At 41.5% G+C, this 16595-nt stretch overlaps 1 protein-coding gene across 4 annotated transcripts in view; it reads right to left on the bottom strand.

Annotated features, from left to right (window-relative positions):
* The window catches only part of LOC149320071 (metabotropic glutamate receptor 5), a 324541-nt gene that overhangs the window by 15325 nt on the left and 292621 nt on the right, over positions 1–16595 (bottom strand). For 3 of the 4 annotated variants that reach the window (XM_089512865.1, XM_089512868.1, XM_089512867.1), the window contains exon 9: positions 4962–5057. The exons of the other annotated variant lie outside the window; for it this stretch is intronic. In XM_089512865.1, coding sequence (XP_089368991.1) covers positions 4962–5057 — 96 coding nt within the window. The remainder of the gene's footprint in view (positions 1–4961; positions 5058–16595) is intronic. 4 annotated transcript variants of the gene reach the window in all.

Genomic DNA, 16595 nt, shown 5'->3' with positions numbered 1-16595 from the left:
GGGGAAATGTCACTGAAAGCTCTTTGGAAGAAAAGTGGCTGAAAATATAACAAATAATGATGTGGGATGTCCTTTTATCTAGATTAGGAACCACTCGGTTCTCCAGATTGTGGTCCCTAAATTCAGAATTTGCCAGGCAGTCACAGATGGCTAGGCTCTAAAAACCGCTGGGAGTATCTAAAAGCAAGCATTTTGGAGTGATGGAGTGCAAGTAAAAACCCACTACATAGGCTTGCTCTCTCTCTCTCTCTCTCTCTCTCCATGCTCAAAATAGGATTATATATTCTGCAAGTAAAATGTCAGGCAAACTTTCTATTGCATTGCAATTAGCAGCTGCTAGATAATATTGCTCTGGAAACTGGATCTGGCCTAGAAACCCCCTTGGCCTAGAGAGGAAATCCAATTATCCTTAACTTGGAAAAGTTCCTTTTTGGACCATAGCATCTGGAATCCCCTAGCTGGCATGGCCTCTGACCAGTCTGGACAGGAGGTTCTGATTGTCAAAGTCCAAAAATTAGCTTTTCTAAGCTCCATAATAATCTGCTAAACATTTAATTTCTAACAGACTACCATGACTGCCATGGGCCTGTCCCAACTGGTCTCAGGGCCCACGCATTCTGCTGGTAATACACTAGATGTTGTTTTCTGTACGGACATGGAGTCTCCGTGGGCAGAGGTAACGAATATCTCTGCCCTGTCATGGACGGATCATTTTCTGGTCGAGGCTAGTATCAAGGTGACAACCCAGATCCCCCCCGGGGGTGGTGGACCTATTAGAATGGTCCACCCTTGAAGGCTGATGGAACCCAAAAGGTTCCAGGAAGCCCTAGAGGGCTACCTGGTTGGAACTGACGGCGATTCTGTTGATGCCCTGACCAACACCTGGGATATTGATCTCTCCAGGGCTATATACAGTATCGCTCCCAAGTGTCCTTTCTGGCCCGCTTCCAATAAAAAGCCCTGGTATACGGAAGATCTCAGGGCAAGGAAGCGGACTGCGCAACGACTAGAGCGTAAATGGCGGAAACACCAGCACTTATCCGACAAGACACTCCTAGAGTCTCTTTTGAAGGCCTACGGAGTGGCAATTGGTGCAGCTAAGAATTTGTTCTATGTTGCACGAATTGTGTCCGCGGAGTCGCGTCCAGCAGAGCTGTTCAGGGTGGTGAGAGAGCTTACCCAACTGGCTCCCCCCCCGAACCCACTATTGGAGCCATCTAAAGCCTGCTGCGACGAGTTTAACAACTTCTTCGCGGATAAAATCTCTCGGCTAAGGGCTGATCTTGACGCTGTTATTGGTTCAGAATCGAGAGTAGAGGCGTCCAGAGCTTCCGTGGACTCAGTTATACTGGATCAGTTTGAGTCTGTTAGTACCGAGGATGTGGACGGGATCCTCGGCAGCGTTAGGAAGACGACCTGCTCTCTCGATCCCTGTCCTTCATGGCTGGCAGTCCAAGGGGGAACGGCGTCAACAGAAATGTTGCGTCGTATTGTCAATTCATCATTCAGGGAGGGCCGTTTTCCATCTAATTTAAAGACGGCCATTGTAAAACCTTTATTAAAGAAGCTCTCCCTTGACCCCCTAATTCGAAATAATTATCGGCCTGTGTCACTGCTGCCATTCTTAGGGAAGGTGATCGAGAGGGCGGTTGCCTCCCAGCTGCAGAGGGTCTTGGAGGATACGGATTATCTGGACCCATTTCAAACTGGCTTCCGGGTGGGCTATGGGGTTGAGACTGCCATGGTCGCCTTAGTCGATGATCTCCGTCCGGGCATGGACAGGGGTATCGTGTCCCTGTTAGTGCTCTTGGACATCTCTGCGGCCTTCGATACCATCGACCACGGTATCCTTCTGGAGCGCCTGGGGGAGTTGGGTATCGGGGGAACTGCTCTGCAGTGGTTCCGTTCCTACCTCTCGGGTAGATTCCAGATGGTGGAGCTGGGGGACTGTCGCTCCGATAAGAGGGCCCTCACATCTGGGGTCCCTCAGGGAGCGATTCTGTCCCCTATGCTATTTAACATTTACATGAAGCCGCTGGGAGAGATCATCCGGAGACACGGGGCGCGGTGTTATCAGTACGCTGATGACACCCAAATAGTCTTCTCTGTGTCTCCGACTGATGCAGTGACTAGGGATGGCATCTCTCCGCTCAACGCCTGCTTGGAGTCAGTAATGGGCTGGATGAGGGAAAACAGACTCAGCCTGAATCCAGAGAAAACGGAAGTACTGTTGATAGGCTCCCCTGGTCCAGGGATGGAAATTTTTCCACCCGTCCTGAACGGGGTCACGCTCCCTGTAAAGGACACTGTTCGTAGTCTGGGGGTGCTTCTGGACTCGTTGCTCCACCAAACTTCTCAGGTGGATGCGACAGTCAGAGGCGCCTGTTATCAGCTTCGGTTGATACGCCAGCTGCGACCCTACCTGGGCCGGGGGGACCTTGAAACAGTGGTACATGCACTGGTAACCTCTCAACTCGATTTCTGTAATGCGCTCTACATGGGGCAACCCTTGTACCAAACTCGGAAGCTTCAATTGGTTCAGAACATGGCGGCTAGACTGTTATGGGTACCTCCAGAGCCAGTCATATAACACCGGTACTGGAGGACTTACACTGGCTGCCAATTGGCTTCCGGGCACAATACAAGGTGTTGGTTATTACCTATAAAGCCCTAAATGGCTTGGGCCCAGGGTACTTGGAGGACCGCCTCTCCCCATACAATCCGCCCCGCACTCTCCGGTCGGGTGGGAAACAGCTTTTGAGAGTTCCTGACACGAGATATGTGATGTCTGCACATAGGGCTTTTTCTGCTTCGGCCCCGCAGGCTTGGAACTCTCTCCCTGTTGAGCTCCGCTCAGCCCCCTCCCTAGAGTCTTTTAGAAAAAACCTAAAGACTCATTTTTTCCACCTTGCTTTCCCCCATGTCCCTTAATTCCACTCTTCTCCTTTATGCTGCTGTAATTGTAATGTAATGGATGTCTTTGGGGTTATTGCTGTTATTAGTTTTAATGGTTTTAAAAGGTGATTGAATGATGGATATTTTTATTGTTGTATTTTATTGCTTAATGTGGGGGGATTTTTTTATTGGATTTGTTGTATCATATTTTAACTGATTGTAAACCACTGTGATCATTGGAATAGCGGTATACAAATAAAGATTCATTCATTCATTCATTCATTCATATTTAGAACCAATAACGACATATTCTTATATTGATGCAAAGACACAGGCAACAGGTGTCTGCTGTCTTTTCTTTCTTTGATAGAAGCTGGACTTATTAAATTTGCCTACTGCCCTAACCGTCTCTGTTACCATTCATATGGGGAGAGTCCTTTTCCTGTATTTCTTGTAAAGAGTGGCTCAATACTCTTTCCCTATATCTGAAGAACAGGGACGTAACCAGGATTTTAGGAAGGGGGGAGTCCAGACTAAGTGCCACCATTATAATGGGGCTTGGGCACAGCAGCACGCACCATTCATTTTTCTAATGGAAGGGGGGGTCCGGACCCCAAGGACCCCCCCCCCCTTGGCTACGTCCCTGTGAAGAAGCACCTTCTTCTAGACGCACTTGCTTGTCGATTATGGTTGTCTTCAGAAGCTTGCTCTGTGTCTGGCATCAGGGGAGATGTCACCAGTGGTCATAAGAGACAGGGCCTTCTTTGTGGCAGCTCTTTGGGTGTCGAACTCATTCCCAAGAGATGTAATATTAGCTCTTCTCATTTTTTTTTATCCAGGTTGCCAGGATTTTTCCATTTCAATAGACCTTTAATGGGTTTCAACCAGAGCTTGGGAAAGTTACTTTTTAAACTTCAGCTTCCAGACTGCCTCCCCTTCCAAAAATAGGCTGCAGCCACACTGCAGTAATAATCCAAGTTGCCACTGCTTTAACTGCTATGGTTCAGTGTGGTGGAATCCTGGGTTTGTAATTTGTTGTGACATCAGAACTCTCTAAGAGAAAAGGCTAAGTATCTCACAAAACTACAATGCCCAGAATTTCACAGCATTGATGCATGGCACTTTAAGTGGTGTCAAACTGGATTATATCTGCAGTGTGGGTTTGGCCAAAACTTTTCCAAACTCTGGTGTTAAGTATATATTTTTATTTTTGGTTAGTTTTAGAATGCATTTTGTCCTTAATTTTCATTGCACCATGTTTGGGAGGATCCCCCCCCCCTTTTTTTTTGGTTCTGATTATTAGCAAAAAATATGGCACCCCTTCAGTGGCTGTTTCTCTGGTTGTTCAGATATAATTTCCGTTCTGAAAGCATGCATGTTGCTGGCCTCTCACTGCAGACTCTACATGCCAGAGCACAGTTCAGTAACGCTACAAGTACCTTAGGGATTGCAATACAAATTCAAAGTCTATATAGGTGAAAGGTACACATGCTGAAGACCAATGCAGATTTTTCCCCCTTTTCATCACAGCTAGGCCAAATCTAAAACAGCAGGGAGCAATGATTTTTGTCAAAGAATCTTCCCTGTTTGGTTGCAAAAGGACAAAGAATGGACAAGAATGGGGAGCGGAAGGTGGAGGAAAGCCTCATATGTCTATTTTGCAAGCAGGGTTCCCAACTCTCTCCCCACAAGCTACACCTTTGCTCTTGTGCAATGAAGAACAGCACAATCTATAAACATTAGGTGACAGTAATGCTTATATTCTCCATGCAGCCAAAAGCTTTACCTGCTGTGAATCAAGCTGTTGTAAAAAGCTTTCCCTGCCACAAATCAAGCACAAGTAGGAACAAGATTAGGAAAGGCTGGTTCAACTCTCCCCTGGTTGCAGGGCCGACAACATTAAAACAAAAAAGGTGGCGTCAAAACTCCTACAGACATTTTATATGAGATGTAGAGTGATCACATATAGAGGTGGACCCTGGGATTCATCTCAGGCTGACAGACATCTCACACAGTCCTCCTGGGAAGCGAGGAGGGACACCTGTAACACTCATGCTTTTGCTTACCTGCTCATGGTTGCTCGCCCACCATTTCCCATACTCCCTTTTGGAGTGAAACACTCTATTTCGGACTTGTGCTGGGCCAGCTTCCTGCCTTTGTACCTAACAAATTATGACAACGACAGGAGCAACAAAAACAGAGAGAAGTAACTGTCTACTCAGGAGTAAACCTTTTTGTGGTGGCTTTGAACTGCTGCCTCCACCAGATGTTCTGGATTTCAACTCCCAGGAGTTCCAGACAGCATGGTCAAGGGTCATGGATACTGAGAGCTGAAGTCAATAAATATGGAGGGCCAAAGGCTGAGAATCACTTCTGTTGTGCAGGAAGGGAAGGGGAAAGTGCATGCATAAATCATGGTGATCCTTCCAAAAGTTTTATTATAAACAGAGCCTAGAGACTTAAGGGTACACCTTGACTATGTACTTGTGGAATTGGAAGTAGGAGGTTTATGTTTACCTGCAATGTCTTTGGATCAAACCAGGCAATTACTTATTATCATTTCCCCCCTCAACTGGTGAAAAACATTATCACAGCATGTGATTTTACCCTCACCCATGTATCTTACACTTAGCATGCTTTGCTTTGTGAACCAGAAGGGAGGAGAAACTGTAGGGGGAAGGCAGCGTGTGAGAAAGTTTAAGCAGTATGCCCTGACAGTCATTTCATCTGTGTAAATCATTCCTTCCAAAGTGCATAACTTATTCGAAACAGTATCTTGGAGTTTTATGGCATGCGAAAGTGCAAACCATGTTGAACAGATGCTGGTGGTGCTCCATATGCAGGCAGTGCTACCTCTGTATCTTAAAAAAAAACAAACAAACAGAAATAAGCCCATAAGCCTTCTGCTTGCATTTGTAATCAATACATAACACAAGTAATAATCAGGACAGCTATTTGCTGATTGTAATGCAAGGGATTAATGAAAGGAATAATCAGGTAGGAATAGTCAACTTTAGTTTAGGTTTAGGCAATTTCTGAGTGCCCATGGGGCCATTTTACTTTCCACCAGATCTTGGTGGATTGCTTCCACTTCATCTCTGACCCCTAAATATGATTGTTTTGCTCCCAATATGGCAAATTGCAGAAGTAGCTTCTTTAAAAAAAAATAAGGCATTTTCTAGCCAAAAGGTGGTGGAATGAGTAATTACATTTAAATGATATATTGCCTCTCTTACCCCTGAGGCTTCTGGGGGCAGAGTTGCCCATTTTTGCCACCCTGCCTTCAGTTTGGAATAGATGATAAATGTATTATGCCTTTTGCCCAAGTGTTCTCCCAAGAAGTAAAATTATCTATATGTTGTGATATGATTTTCACCACTTACGTATTTTGTGTGGTTTCTTTTGTGATTGGTGAATTGATGTAAATATCCTGTGTGTTGTGTTTTGTGATTGATCAGTGGAAAGTAAATATGGACTTAATTTGCATGTCTCATTGATGGGGCCTGTGTCTCTGAGGAAAACCCACTATAGGAGGCAAAATGGCTAATTATTGGAATCATACATTCACCTAAATCTTTACTTTTACTCTTAGTTGAAGATAAAGTGCTATAATTAAGGAATAGTTTACGTGTTCATGTTGCATTTTGGGGAGCAAAACTATGCGTATTGAGAGAGTTAACCATAACATAGTCATAAGGGGAAATCAACCAGATATCTCAAACGTCCATAAGACCAACATGATGCAGCCTGATGCATCCAGACCAACCAAAACATTTGCTTAGTAGCAAGATTCAGAATGCATGACAAAGTGGCATTTGTGAAGGAGCTGAAGCATCCATTAATATTTTGGACCAGTTACCATTTCCAAAAAGGCAGTGATCTGTGTCAAGTTGTGCCAAGATTGCAGATTGTAAATGAGAACCATGCAGGAGAGAACAACAGATGCATCTATACATACTAACACAAGCCGGTTCCTGCTATGAATGATAAAGCAGAAGTGCTTGGGCAGCAGCTGAAACCACTGAAAAATACAAAGGAAGTCAAACCCCATCACACAAGTCCTTTCTTCATCCATAGAGATCTTTATTCAGCAGGGAGGGGAGTAAAGGTATCAAAAAGGAAAGGTACCAAGAAACACTATGGGTAAAATCTACTAACAATCCTAAAACTAAATTGGACCAACAGCTTCCTTTACCTGAATGCATATTTTGATATACCTTCTAAAGTCAATCTCACCACAATTAGGTGTGCCCCCTCCATCTGCCAGTACAACATAAAAACAGTACAAACAAAAAACTTGAGACTTTGTCATTCTTGCACAGTTATTCAGAGATATAGCTGTATTAGTCTGTAGAATCAGAATGTAGAGAGATCTTGTAGCACCTTTGAGACTAACTGAAAGAAAGAAGTTGGCAGCATGAGCTTTTGTAGACTTAAGTCTATTATGAAAGCTTATGTTGCTAACTTCTTTCTTTCAGTTAGTCTCAAAGGTGCTACAAGATCTCTCTAACTGCAGAATTATTGATCCTGAAAATCCCTGTTAACACTTCACTAGTCCTCAGGGGTGTGTGGATATGTAAGCAACTAAGAAACTGAGTTGGTGGTGGCTGTAGTAGAGACTTCCTTGGACTTATCTTCTATGTTGTTAGAGCCATTCCTAGCCAGTAATAGAGGAGTGGGCCATTGTGGGGTGGAGGACAGGAGCCAATGTCCATACAGGCCACCCACAGGCCATTTCCCTAAATAGTGACCAAAAATGACTTTGTATCCCTGTCACCATTTTGAGACGGATGACAGAGGGAAATATGGGAGGTTCTAAGGAGTTGTATAAGTGGGATGGGGTTATTTTTTGTCTGCTTTAATGAGTCAAGGGAATATTCTGTACAGTTTTCTGGAAAAAAAATGCCTGAAAAAAATCACATAATAAAAAATGGGGGTGGGGGGTGGGGGTGGGTGGGGTTGAAGAGCATCAAGGGCTATAAAAGTGGGATTCAAAAGTATATGCTGCCCTCTGCCACCCTTGTAGTCAATGACTTGTTGAAGAAAAGTCTTCTCTTTGTTTTAGGAAGTTCTGGGTCTGGTTCACTCTTGTATTCTTAACATTATTCTTTGTCAGAGAGTTCGTTTACCTTGTGATGAATAGTTTATTTAGCCTTCCAACTTCAGTATTTTGTCGAATCATCTATTACTTTCTTGTCCATTGAGGTAGGATGAGCAATTTTTCTTTCAAGGAGGATCAGTGATAACTAGCCTTTGCCCACAAATATGTAGAAAGTAGAATGGCATTTATGGAAATGTATTTCTGACATTTTGGTAAATTCCTTCTAGATAAAGATTATCACACATATTATGCACATTATATAGAGAAACTAACTGTTTTAGCAATCATCCCCCCAGCAATCTAAGAGTATTACACTTCTAGAACAGAAAGCACTTAGTACTCAAACTGAATTATTTAGTTATTACTTGCATTTCTTCTTTTCAGACAAGGAGCTGAAGGTAGCCTACTGGATCCTCTTTCTCCCCACTTTAACCTGATAACAACCCTCTGAGGTAGTTCAGGTCTAGGGATATGAATCTTCACTAATTTTCTTCTCAAAGGAAGCAAAAAATAATTTTAACAATTTTCTCCTCACTGTGAGAAAGTGTTTGAAAAACCACAGTTTTCAAAGCCTATTTGCAATTTCAGACATAATCTGCACAAAATTCAAATGTAGTCATTTTGCACAGAGAACAGCATTCTTTGCTCAGGAAGCATGATTGTCTTTGCAAAAGCATAATAAATAATGTCCCAAATGGCAAAGATTCTCATCAGTCCAGGATTCTTCTTATCAGGGTTTCTAGACATTCCAAAATATTGCTTTTCAACCCGTTTCTAATTTTGTTTTTTGCCTTTCTATTAAGGACAGAAAAAGTGACTAGTTCAATGTTGCCACCCATCCATGGATCACTGGGGTCCAAACTTGGATTTTCCTTGTCCCAGCCCAGCATTTTAACCACTACACCACTATGGCTCATGACCATTCCCAGGATTCTTGGGTTGAAAGCCTATTATCCTGGTGCAAAATTGGTATAAGTGTTCACATATCATGTCATACATCATTTGGAGGGCCAGCACCCATAAATTGAAATGTAATGCTTTAAACCTGCTTTGGGTACAAACCTGCAAACCTCTAAGTATTTTGAATGCTGCTGCTGTGTGCCTTCAAGTCATTTCCAACTAATGGCAACCCTAAGGCAAACCTATCATGGGGTTTTCTTGGCAAGGTTTGTTCAGAAAAGGTTTGCCGTTGCCTTCCTCTGAGGCTGAAAGAGTGTGACTTATCACCCAGTGGACATCATGGCACATCAGGAATCAAACACTGGTCTCCAAAGTCATAGTGCCACACTCAGACCACTATGCCACATTGGTTCTCTACATATTTTTAATAGTTACCTGAAAATAATCTTATAGTACAATTATAGAAGCTGTTATAATTGGCACTCACAGGATCAAAACATTTTTTCATTAGTATGAATGATGAGGCCATCTGCACAACCTTGCCCTAGGTTTATTTGTCTTTTCCTTTTAGCTTGAGTCTTTCCAGCAGTTTGGGAATTTCCTTATAACAATATACTCTTATGACTGATGTCGCAAGGAAAAGTATTTGTGAGATGACTTGATCTTGAATGGGAAATTAGGACCTGTATTGCTTTAATAGCTTCTTCTCATTATTAAGTGTATGGTTTAAACCAGTGATGGTGAACCTATGGCACGCGTTCTAGAGGTGGCACTCAGAGCCCTCTCTGTGGGCACATGTACCATTGCGCCGGCACAGAGTTTGCCAGAGTTTGTTATGAGAAAGCCAGAGGGACATGGCACTTTGCAATAAATAAGTGGGTTTTGGGTTGCAGTTTGGGCACTCGGCCCCGAAAAGGTTCACCATCACTGGTTTAAACTGTTTTAATACTATTAATAGTTCAATTCTATTTTAATTGTTGACCTTTTATGTTTTTAAGTATATTATAATTATTTTAATTTGTAAGCTGCTTTGAGTTCCCATCTTCGGGGGAAAGTGCAATACAGGCTTCCCTGGTCTTTTGACAACTCACTTTCCAACAACTCACTTCTTCAACGCTTACAAATTACACAAAAATTCCGTTAATTTGACAGGGGTTTCTTTTGTCAGTTATGAGGTTTCCTTGGAACTGATCACATGCACTGAATGTATGTGTGTGTGATGATAACTGAACTTTTGTGTAGATTAAAAAGTGATATATAGTGCATTATTTAGGCTTTCAGTGGCTAAAATGAATTAGCAAGCTAAAAAAAACCCCGGGTTCTATTTTTCATCTAATCCCACTTTCAGACAGTCCTCTGGTCACTAAACCATCATATAAGTAGGGTCTTTCTGTATAAATATAGATGATGACAATGATGACCACCTTCATTTTTGGATTATTTTGGATGTGTTGGTATGGGTACTGGCACAATTTAGTACTACTATATAACTGGGAATTATAACTCATCAGCTAATGCAAGTCTTGAGAGGCAAGAAGGAACAGAACAAAAAACTGGAAAGCACATATTCACAGAAGAAGAAGGAAAGTAGACAAAGTCCCACATGCTGCGCGGTGGTCCAAAACCTTTTATTTCATAAAAGGCCCAATGTATTTTGGCCTTATTACCAACTGGCCGTCTTCAAGGGCTATTTTAAAACAAACAGAACACATTTACTATGTATGTGGTATTGAGATAATACATAAAACATCTATAAAAACAGTTTCTATTAGAATAGTTTCTATTATGCATATAAATATATACATACCAATTCTCAGAAATTTCTGGAGTTGCAGTCTGCACTCCACTTTGACAGAGCATACAGACTGCCATGCCATAAAAGTTTTGTGTGTTTTATGCGTTGGCGTAGTACCACAGATATAGTAAAGTGTTTTTTTTTTAATTTCTATTTTAGAATAGCCCCTGAAGAAGGCCAGTTGGTGATAAGCCACCCCGGTTTTCTCGGACAGAGAGGTGGGATATAAATTAAAAAATTATTTATTTTTATTATTTATTTCTGCAGTGTGGATGCAACCTTTGTCTCCTTTCATTCTTCCATTGAGAGATAAGAAAGACATGTAAAAGAGATTTGAAGGCTGAACGCATATGCATTTATAAACTATATTAGTGGGTGAGAAAATGTTACTGTCACAATTTCCTGACATTTGTTTATGTGACAGTGACAATGCACTTGTATCTGGTAAAGCCACAAAGGTCCTTGATTGCAAAAAACAAGTGAGACTAATGAGAAACAACTTCTATAAAACTATAGCAGGGGAAAGCAGAAAAGCAGGCAGCCATTGCAGTGATGGCAAGCAGACGTCCAAGGGAAATTTTATTTTATTTTATTTAAAAATGCATACTACAGTATCATCATCCTATATTTCCGCCACCCATAGATGGGCTTTTAGAACTGAATGAGGTTTTCAAGGGTTTTTTAAAGGAGGGTGTTGCATTGTTTCAAATTGCACTGTTTTTTTAAAAAAACAAACGTGCATGTTTTACATTGTTTTAACAGCTTTATTCTCTTTTAATGTTGACCTTTTGTATATTTTTAACTATACAGGATGAAACTCCCTTATCCGGAATGCCAAAATCCAAAATACTCCCAAATTGTTCTGATGGGTGGCTGAGAGAGTGACCCTTTTGCTTTCTTATGGTTCAGTGTACACCAACTTCATTTCATACACAAAACTATTTAAAATATGGTGTATAAAATTACCTTCAGGCTATGATTATAAGGTGTGTGTGTGTGTGTGTGTGTGTGTGTGTGATTTTCATGTTTAGACGTGGGTCACATCTCCAAGATATCTCATCATGTATATGCAAATATTTCAAAATCTGAAAAACTGCTAAAACCAAAACACTTCTGATCTCAAGCACTTTGGAAAAGGGGTACTCAACCTGGATTCTAATCCTTTTCATTTATGAACTACTTTGAGTCCCAGTCATCATAGTCATCTATGTGATTCCTCATTTGCTATCTAGGGACCTGTTCATTCTACTCAATTATAGGATTTTTATTCCAGTCCAACTGTCATGCCATTATCCTGTGGAATCCTGGGATTTGTAGTTTGGTGAGTCACTGGAGTGATCTGGCCAAGAGATCTAAATGCCCTCCCTAAACTGCCAGGAATTTATAGGGCAGAACCCTGGAAGTTAAAGTGGAATAATACTGCTATTTTTTTAAGTGTGAATGGGCCCCAGGTGCTAAACTGCTGATAGGTAACTTTGAGACCTTTGCTGTCCCTTGCAATGATGTGCTTACCAACCGAAATCAGAGTGGACAGCCCGTCCAACAGAGGATGCCTTCAAACGGAAGATGGTCCTTTGACAGCCCTATAAACAGAAAACTGTCTTCCATAAAATAAAACACACAACTGCCCTAGAGCTCAGACATAACGTGTTACCAGTACAAACATTAGCCATAATGCAGTGCTCTGGGGACAATAAAGCTACTACAATAAAGCTTTTGTAAAGTGACATAATATCTGGTAGCAAATAATATTTACTCTTCCTTCTTAAAAGCGTTTTTGGGAGAGTGGTTAGGAGGGGATTATGGGCCAGTTCTGTATTTTTAAATGCATTAAAAAATTATGCACAAGTTGAAAGCAATGCATTAGTTGATATTAATGTTATAATTCATATTATTAAATGCTAAAGGTACACTATAAAGTTAATTATTATTAGCTTATTATTTTTATCAACATATGGATTGATTGATTGATTGATTGATTGTATTTATACCTCACCCTTCTGCCCTAAAGGCTCTCAGAGTAAAGCTTCAAATTGGTTTACAATTATTATTATTTTTAATTAGATGGTTTCCTGGACCCTAAATGGAGGATGATTATTATCATCATAACAACACCTTTATTTGTATTCCACCTTTTCCTCAAAATTGGGACTTGAGATGGCTTACAATTTAAAATAACCACAACATAGCAACAAACATACAAAAGTCAACGTTAAAACAGAATTAAATTATTTACAATATTGAAACAATTGTAAAACATGCGTAGTTAAAAAGAATAAGAATAATTTTTTTAAAAAAAAATCCACCTCAATAAAAACAATATAGCATCTTTTAAAAAAGCTATTCTTTAAAAACTTTCAGTATTCAAAGCTTTCTCTGGAATTAAAAAAAAAAACAACTAAAACCCTTTGTCTGCCTACAAAAGATGCCTGTCAGTAGAAGGAATGAATGATGCAACCAGGGCTGCATCTGCATTGCAGAAATAATCCAGTTTGACACCATTTTAAATTCCATGGCTCAATGCTATGAAATTATAGGAATGTAAATTAGTGAGACATTTAGGCTTCTCTGTCAGAGAGCTCTGGTGCCACAACAAACTACAATTCCCAGAATTCCATAGTATTGAGCCATGGCAGTTTAAGTGGTGTCAAACTAGATTATTTCTGCAGTGTGGGTGCAGCTCAGGCAGTCTTCTAATAAAGCGGAAGGTGTAATATCAGTAAGGTGTATTTAAAAAGTAATGTACAGTTGGCAATTGGTAATCATCCTCATGGGTTTGAGTCCTCACTTGGCCACGGAAACCCATTAGGTGACCTTGGGTGAGTCATACACTCTTTGTCCCAGAAAACCCTGTGACAGGTTTGTCTTAAGGTCGCCATAAACTGGAAACAACCTGAAGGCACACAACAGTTACAACAACAATTGTTATCATTGTCATCCACATTTTCATCATCACCAGCCAACCACCACTGGCCCACCATCAGTGGGCTCATTTTACAACTGGACCACTCCACCTTTGCCACAGGCTTAGCTAGTAATAGCATCTTTGTTTCAAACCCAAAAGGTAGTCAGTGGTGGTGTGAGGGGTGTGGACTGTACCAGGTCACACCTCAGAAAAGAGGTGATACCCAGTCTGATCTTCCTGCTGCAGGGTGAGAATATCCTGCTGTGGTGAAGGAGAGGGGCCACTGTGCCCCTTCCATCCCCTCTCACTGTCTTGCTTGGGTTTTTGGACCCCCCAAATTTGACCTCAACACACCCTTTGCAGCTTTTTGAGCTCCTAGGCCTAGGACATCTCTCTGACCCCATTAAAAAAAATCAAGAGGAAAGATCTGGTCCTCTGGGTTTTGCCTCCTTTCCCATATATTTTCTTGTGCATACCCAACTTTTCTGAAAGCAGTGGCTGCTAGTAATTCCCATGTCAGTGGTATGATGAATCCATTGTGGATTTTGAGTCGTTTTGAACAACCTCTCCAAGCTGCTGAACATACTTTGGTGATACGGTTCAGTACCATGGGGAGCTCCTTTAAAACTTAAAGTGGATTTATTGCCCCACTGACATGGGAGGCACCAGCTGCCACCATTTAAAGCAGAGTTCTCAACCTTTGATCCTCCAGCTGTTTTGGACTTTAGCACCCAGAGGCCTTTGCCAGCATGGCCAATGATGAGGGAACCCAGGAGATGAAGTCAAAAACATCTGAAGGACCAGAGGTTGAGAACCACTGATAAAGGGTTGAAATGCTTCTTGTAGGTTATCATTCATTGCAAGAAAGCCACTCATTCTCTGGACCCACCTGAACATTAGATATGGCCCAAATATGCTGGTATTTGGGGCTTTGGCCTCATCCACCCCTAGGATACAGCCATCATGAAATTCTCTGAAATTGAATTTGGTTCCCTATTCTTGTATCTGAGGGAGGTGTGTGGGCACGGCACCCTCCTAATAAATAGGAGCACAATGGGATTGTACAAATTGACTCAGTTTGTGTCCCTAATTCCACTGCACTCCCATATGAATAGGGTAGTGATGTTGTAGGGCAGTGGTTCCCAACCTGTGGGTTGGGACCCCTTTGAGGGTCGAATGACCCTTTCATGGGGGTCACCTATGACCATTGGAAAGCACCTATTTAATTACAGTTATAAATTAGCAATGAAAATAATTTCATGGGTTTGGTGTCACCACAACATGAGGAACTGTATTAAGGGGTCATGGCATTAGGAAGGTTGGGAACCACTGTTGTAGGGGGAGTCATTTTGGTACAGTCACCCTAATTAGAATTACAGCTAATGATTACCAGGCATATTTAGCACAGCCAGGATGACACCATTATTTTCTATCTCTAATAAGTATTAAGGAGTAAAACACAGATTGTTTTCCACACTGGTGCCATTTCAACAGAGTCAGTGTAAAAACAAAGCTTAGCATTCCATTATTCCACTATTTAGTTGCATCTATGGGAGCAACCTTTTCTTTTCAAAAAACAAACAAACAAAAATAAAGCAATTATAATGAGACAATCACGTGTAATTGCAACCGGCACTTTGCACAAGCTAAAATTAATTTTCACAAAGTGACAGTTAAAAAGGTCTGCATGGAAACTGGATAAGAGCAAATTGATACTGTCTCACATTTATCTTTCCCAAAACAGAGGCACTGTCAATGAGATACTTTATAAGTCCTTCTCAAAGGGGATCAGAACAGACATAAAACTAGTCTCATACTATGTATCCCAGTTTGAACAGGCATCACCAGAACATATTGCTTATAGAAAACACAGAAGACAAGTTCTGACAGGATGGTGTTGTTAATACAAAATGGAAGCTAAGAGACAGTTTGCCTGGCATATCAAAAGAGTCATATCACTAGGGCAGTCCTTGAGAAAATTACTTTTTTGGATTACAGCTTCCATAATCCCCCAGCTAGCATGACCAGTGGATGTGCTGCTTGGATATATTGGGAGCTGTAATCCAAAAAAGTAACTTTTCCAAGCTCTGGATTGAAGAGAAGGCACAACTCGGTCACAGAGCACGAGTTTACCTACATGATAAAGGTGGCAATTTTTTTATTTTCAGATTAGGGTAAAGATATACTGTATGTGCTAACTTGATTCATCCTCATGTGGTTAATGAGAAAAAACTTGCCTCTCCTTGACATGAGCTGCTCTCGGGCAGTGAGCTTTAATTTGCTTGTTTTACAAAAATTTTGTGCAATTTGCATGTGTTTTCTGCACATTTATGTACAAGGTGCTGTGCTGGGAATCAGACCACTAAGATTTGGAAATGCAAGGAATTAGATAAGACCCTCAAATATAAAGATATTTCATTAAATAGCAAAATTATAATCACCCGGGTCATAGGATTTCCAGTTTCTATATTACGGGTGTGAAAGCTTGGCAGTGAAGAAAGCTGGCAGGAAGCAAATCAGCTTTTTCCACATATAGTACAGGAGGTATTACAGATACCATGGACTCTTAAGAAGACAAATAAATGGATCCTAGAATAAATCGAGCCTCAACTGTCCCTACAAGCCACAATGACTAAACTGAGGCTGTTGTACTTTGGCCATATCATAAGACCGTGTGATTCACTGGAAAGGATAATAATGCCTGGTAATGAAGATTTTCACACTTGCCTGCATTGCTGCAAAAACATCCTCCAAACGGAGCTAAAGGGGAAAACAAGCCCCTGTATGTGAAATCCTGGAACACTGCTGAATCACCATGGAAACATGCCTCTCTCCTTTGTGTGCCTGAATCATTCCTGGAGAGAGGAATTAACGTTAAGAGGAATTCCTCTCCCTGTGAGGCGATTCAGGCACGCAAAGGAGGGAGCCACGTTTCCATGGCGCTTCAGCAGCATTCCAGGCTTTCACATACAGGGGCTTGATTTCCCCTTTAGCTGCTT

This window comes from Sceloporus occidentalis, unplaced genomic scaffold (genome assembly GCF_023333645.1).
Source record: "Sceloporus occidentalis isolate IW3139 unplaced genomic scaffold, rSceOcc1.0.p SCAF_2, whole genome shotgun sequence".
Classification (NCBI taxonomy): Eukaryota; Metazoa; Chordata; class Lepidosauria; order Squamata; family Phrynosomatidae; genus Sceloporus; species Sceloporus occidentalis.
This window is presented reverse-complemented; position numbering and strand designations above follow the sequence as displayed.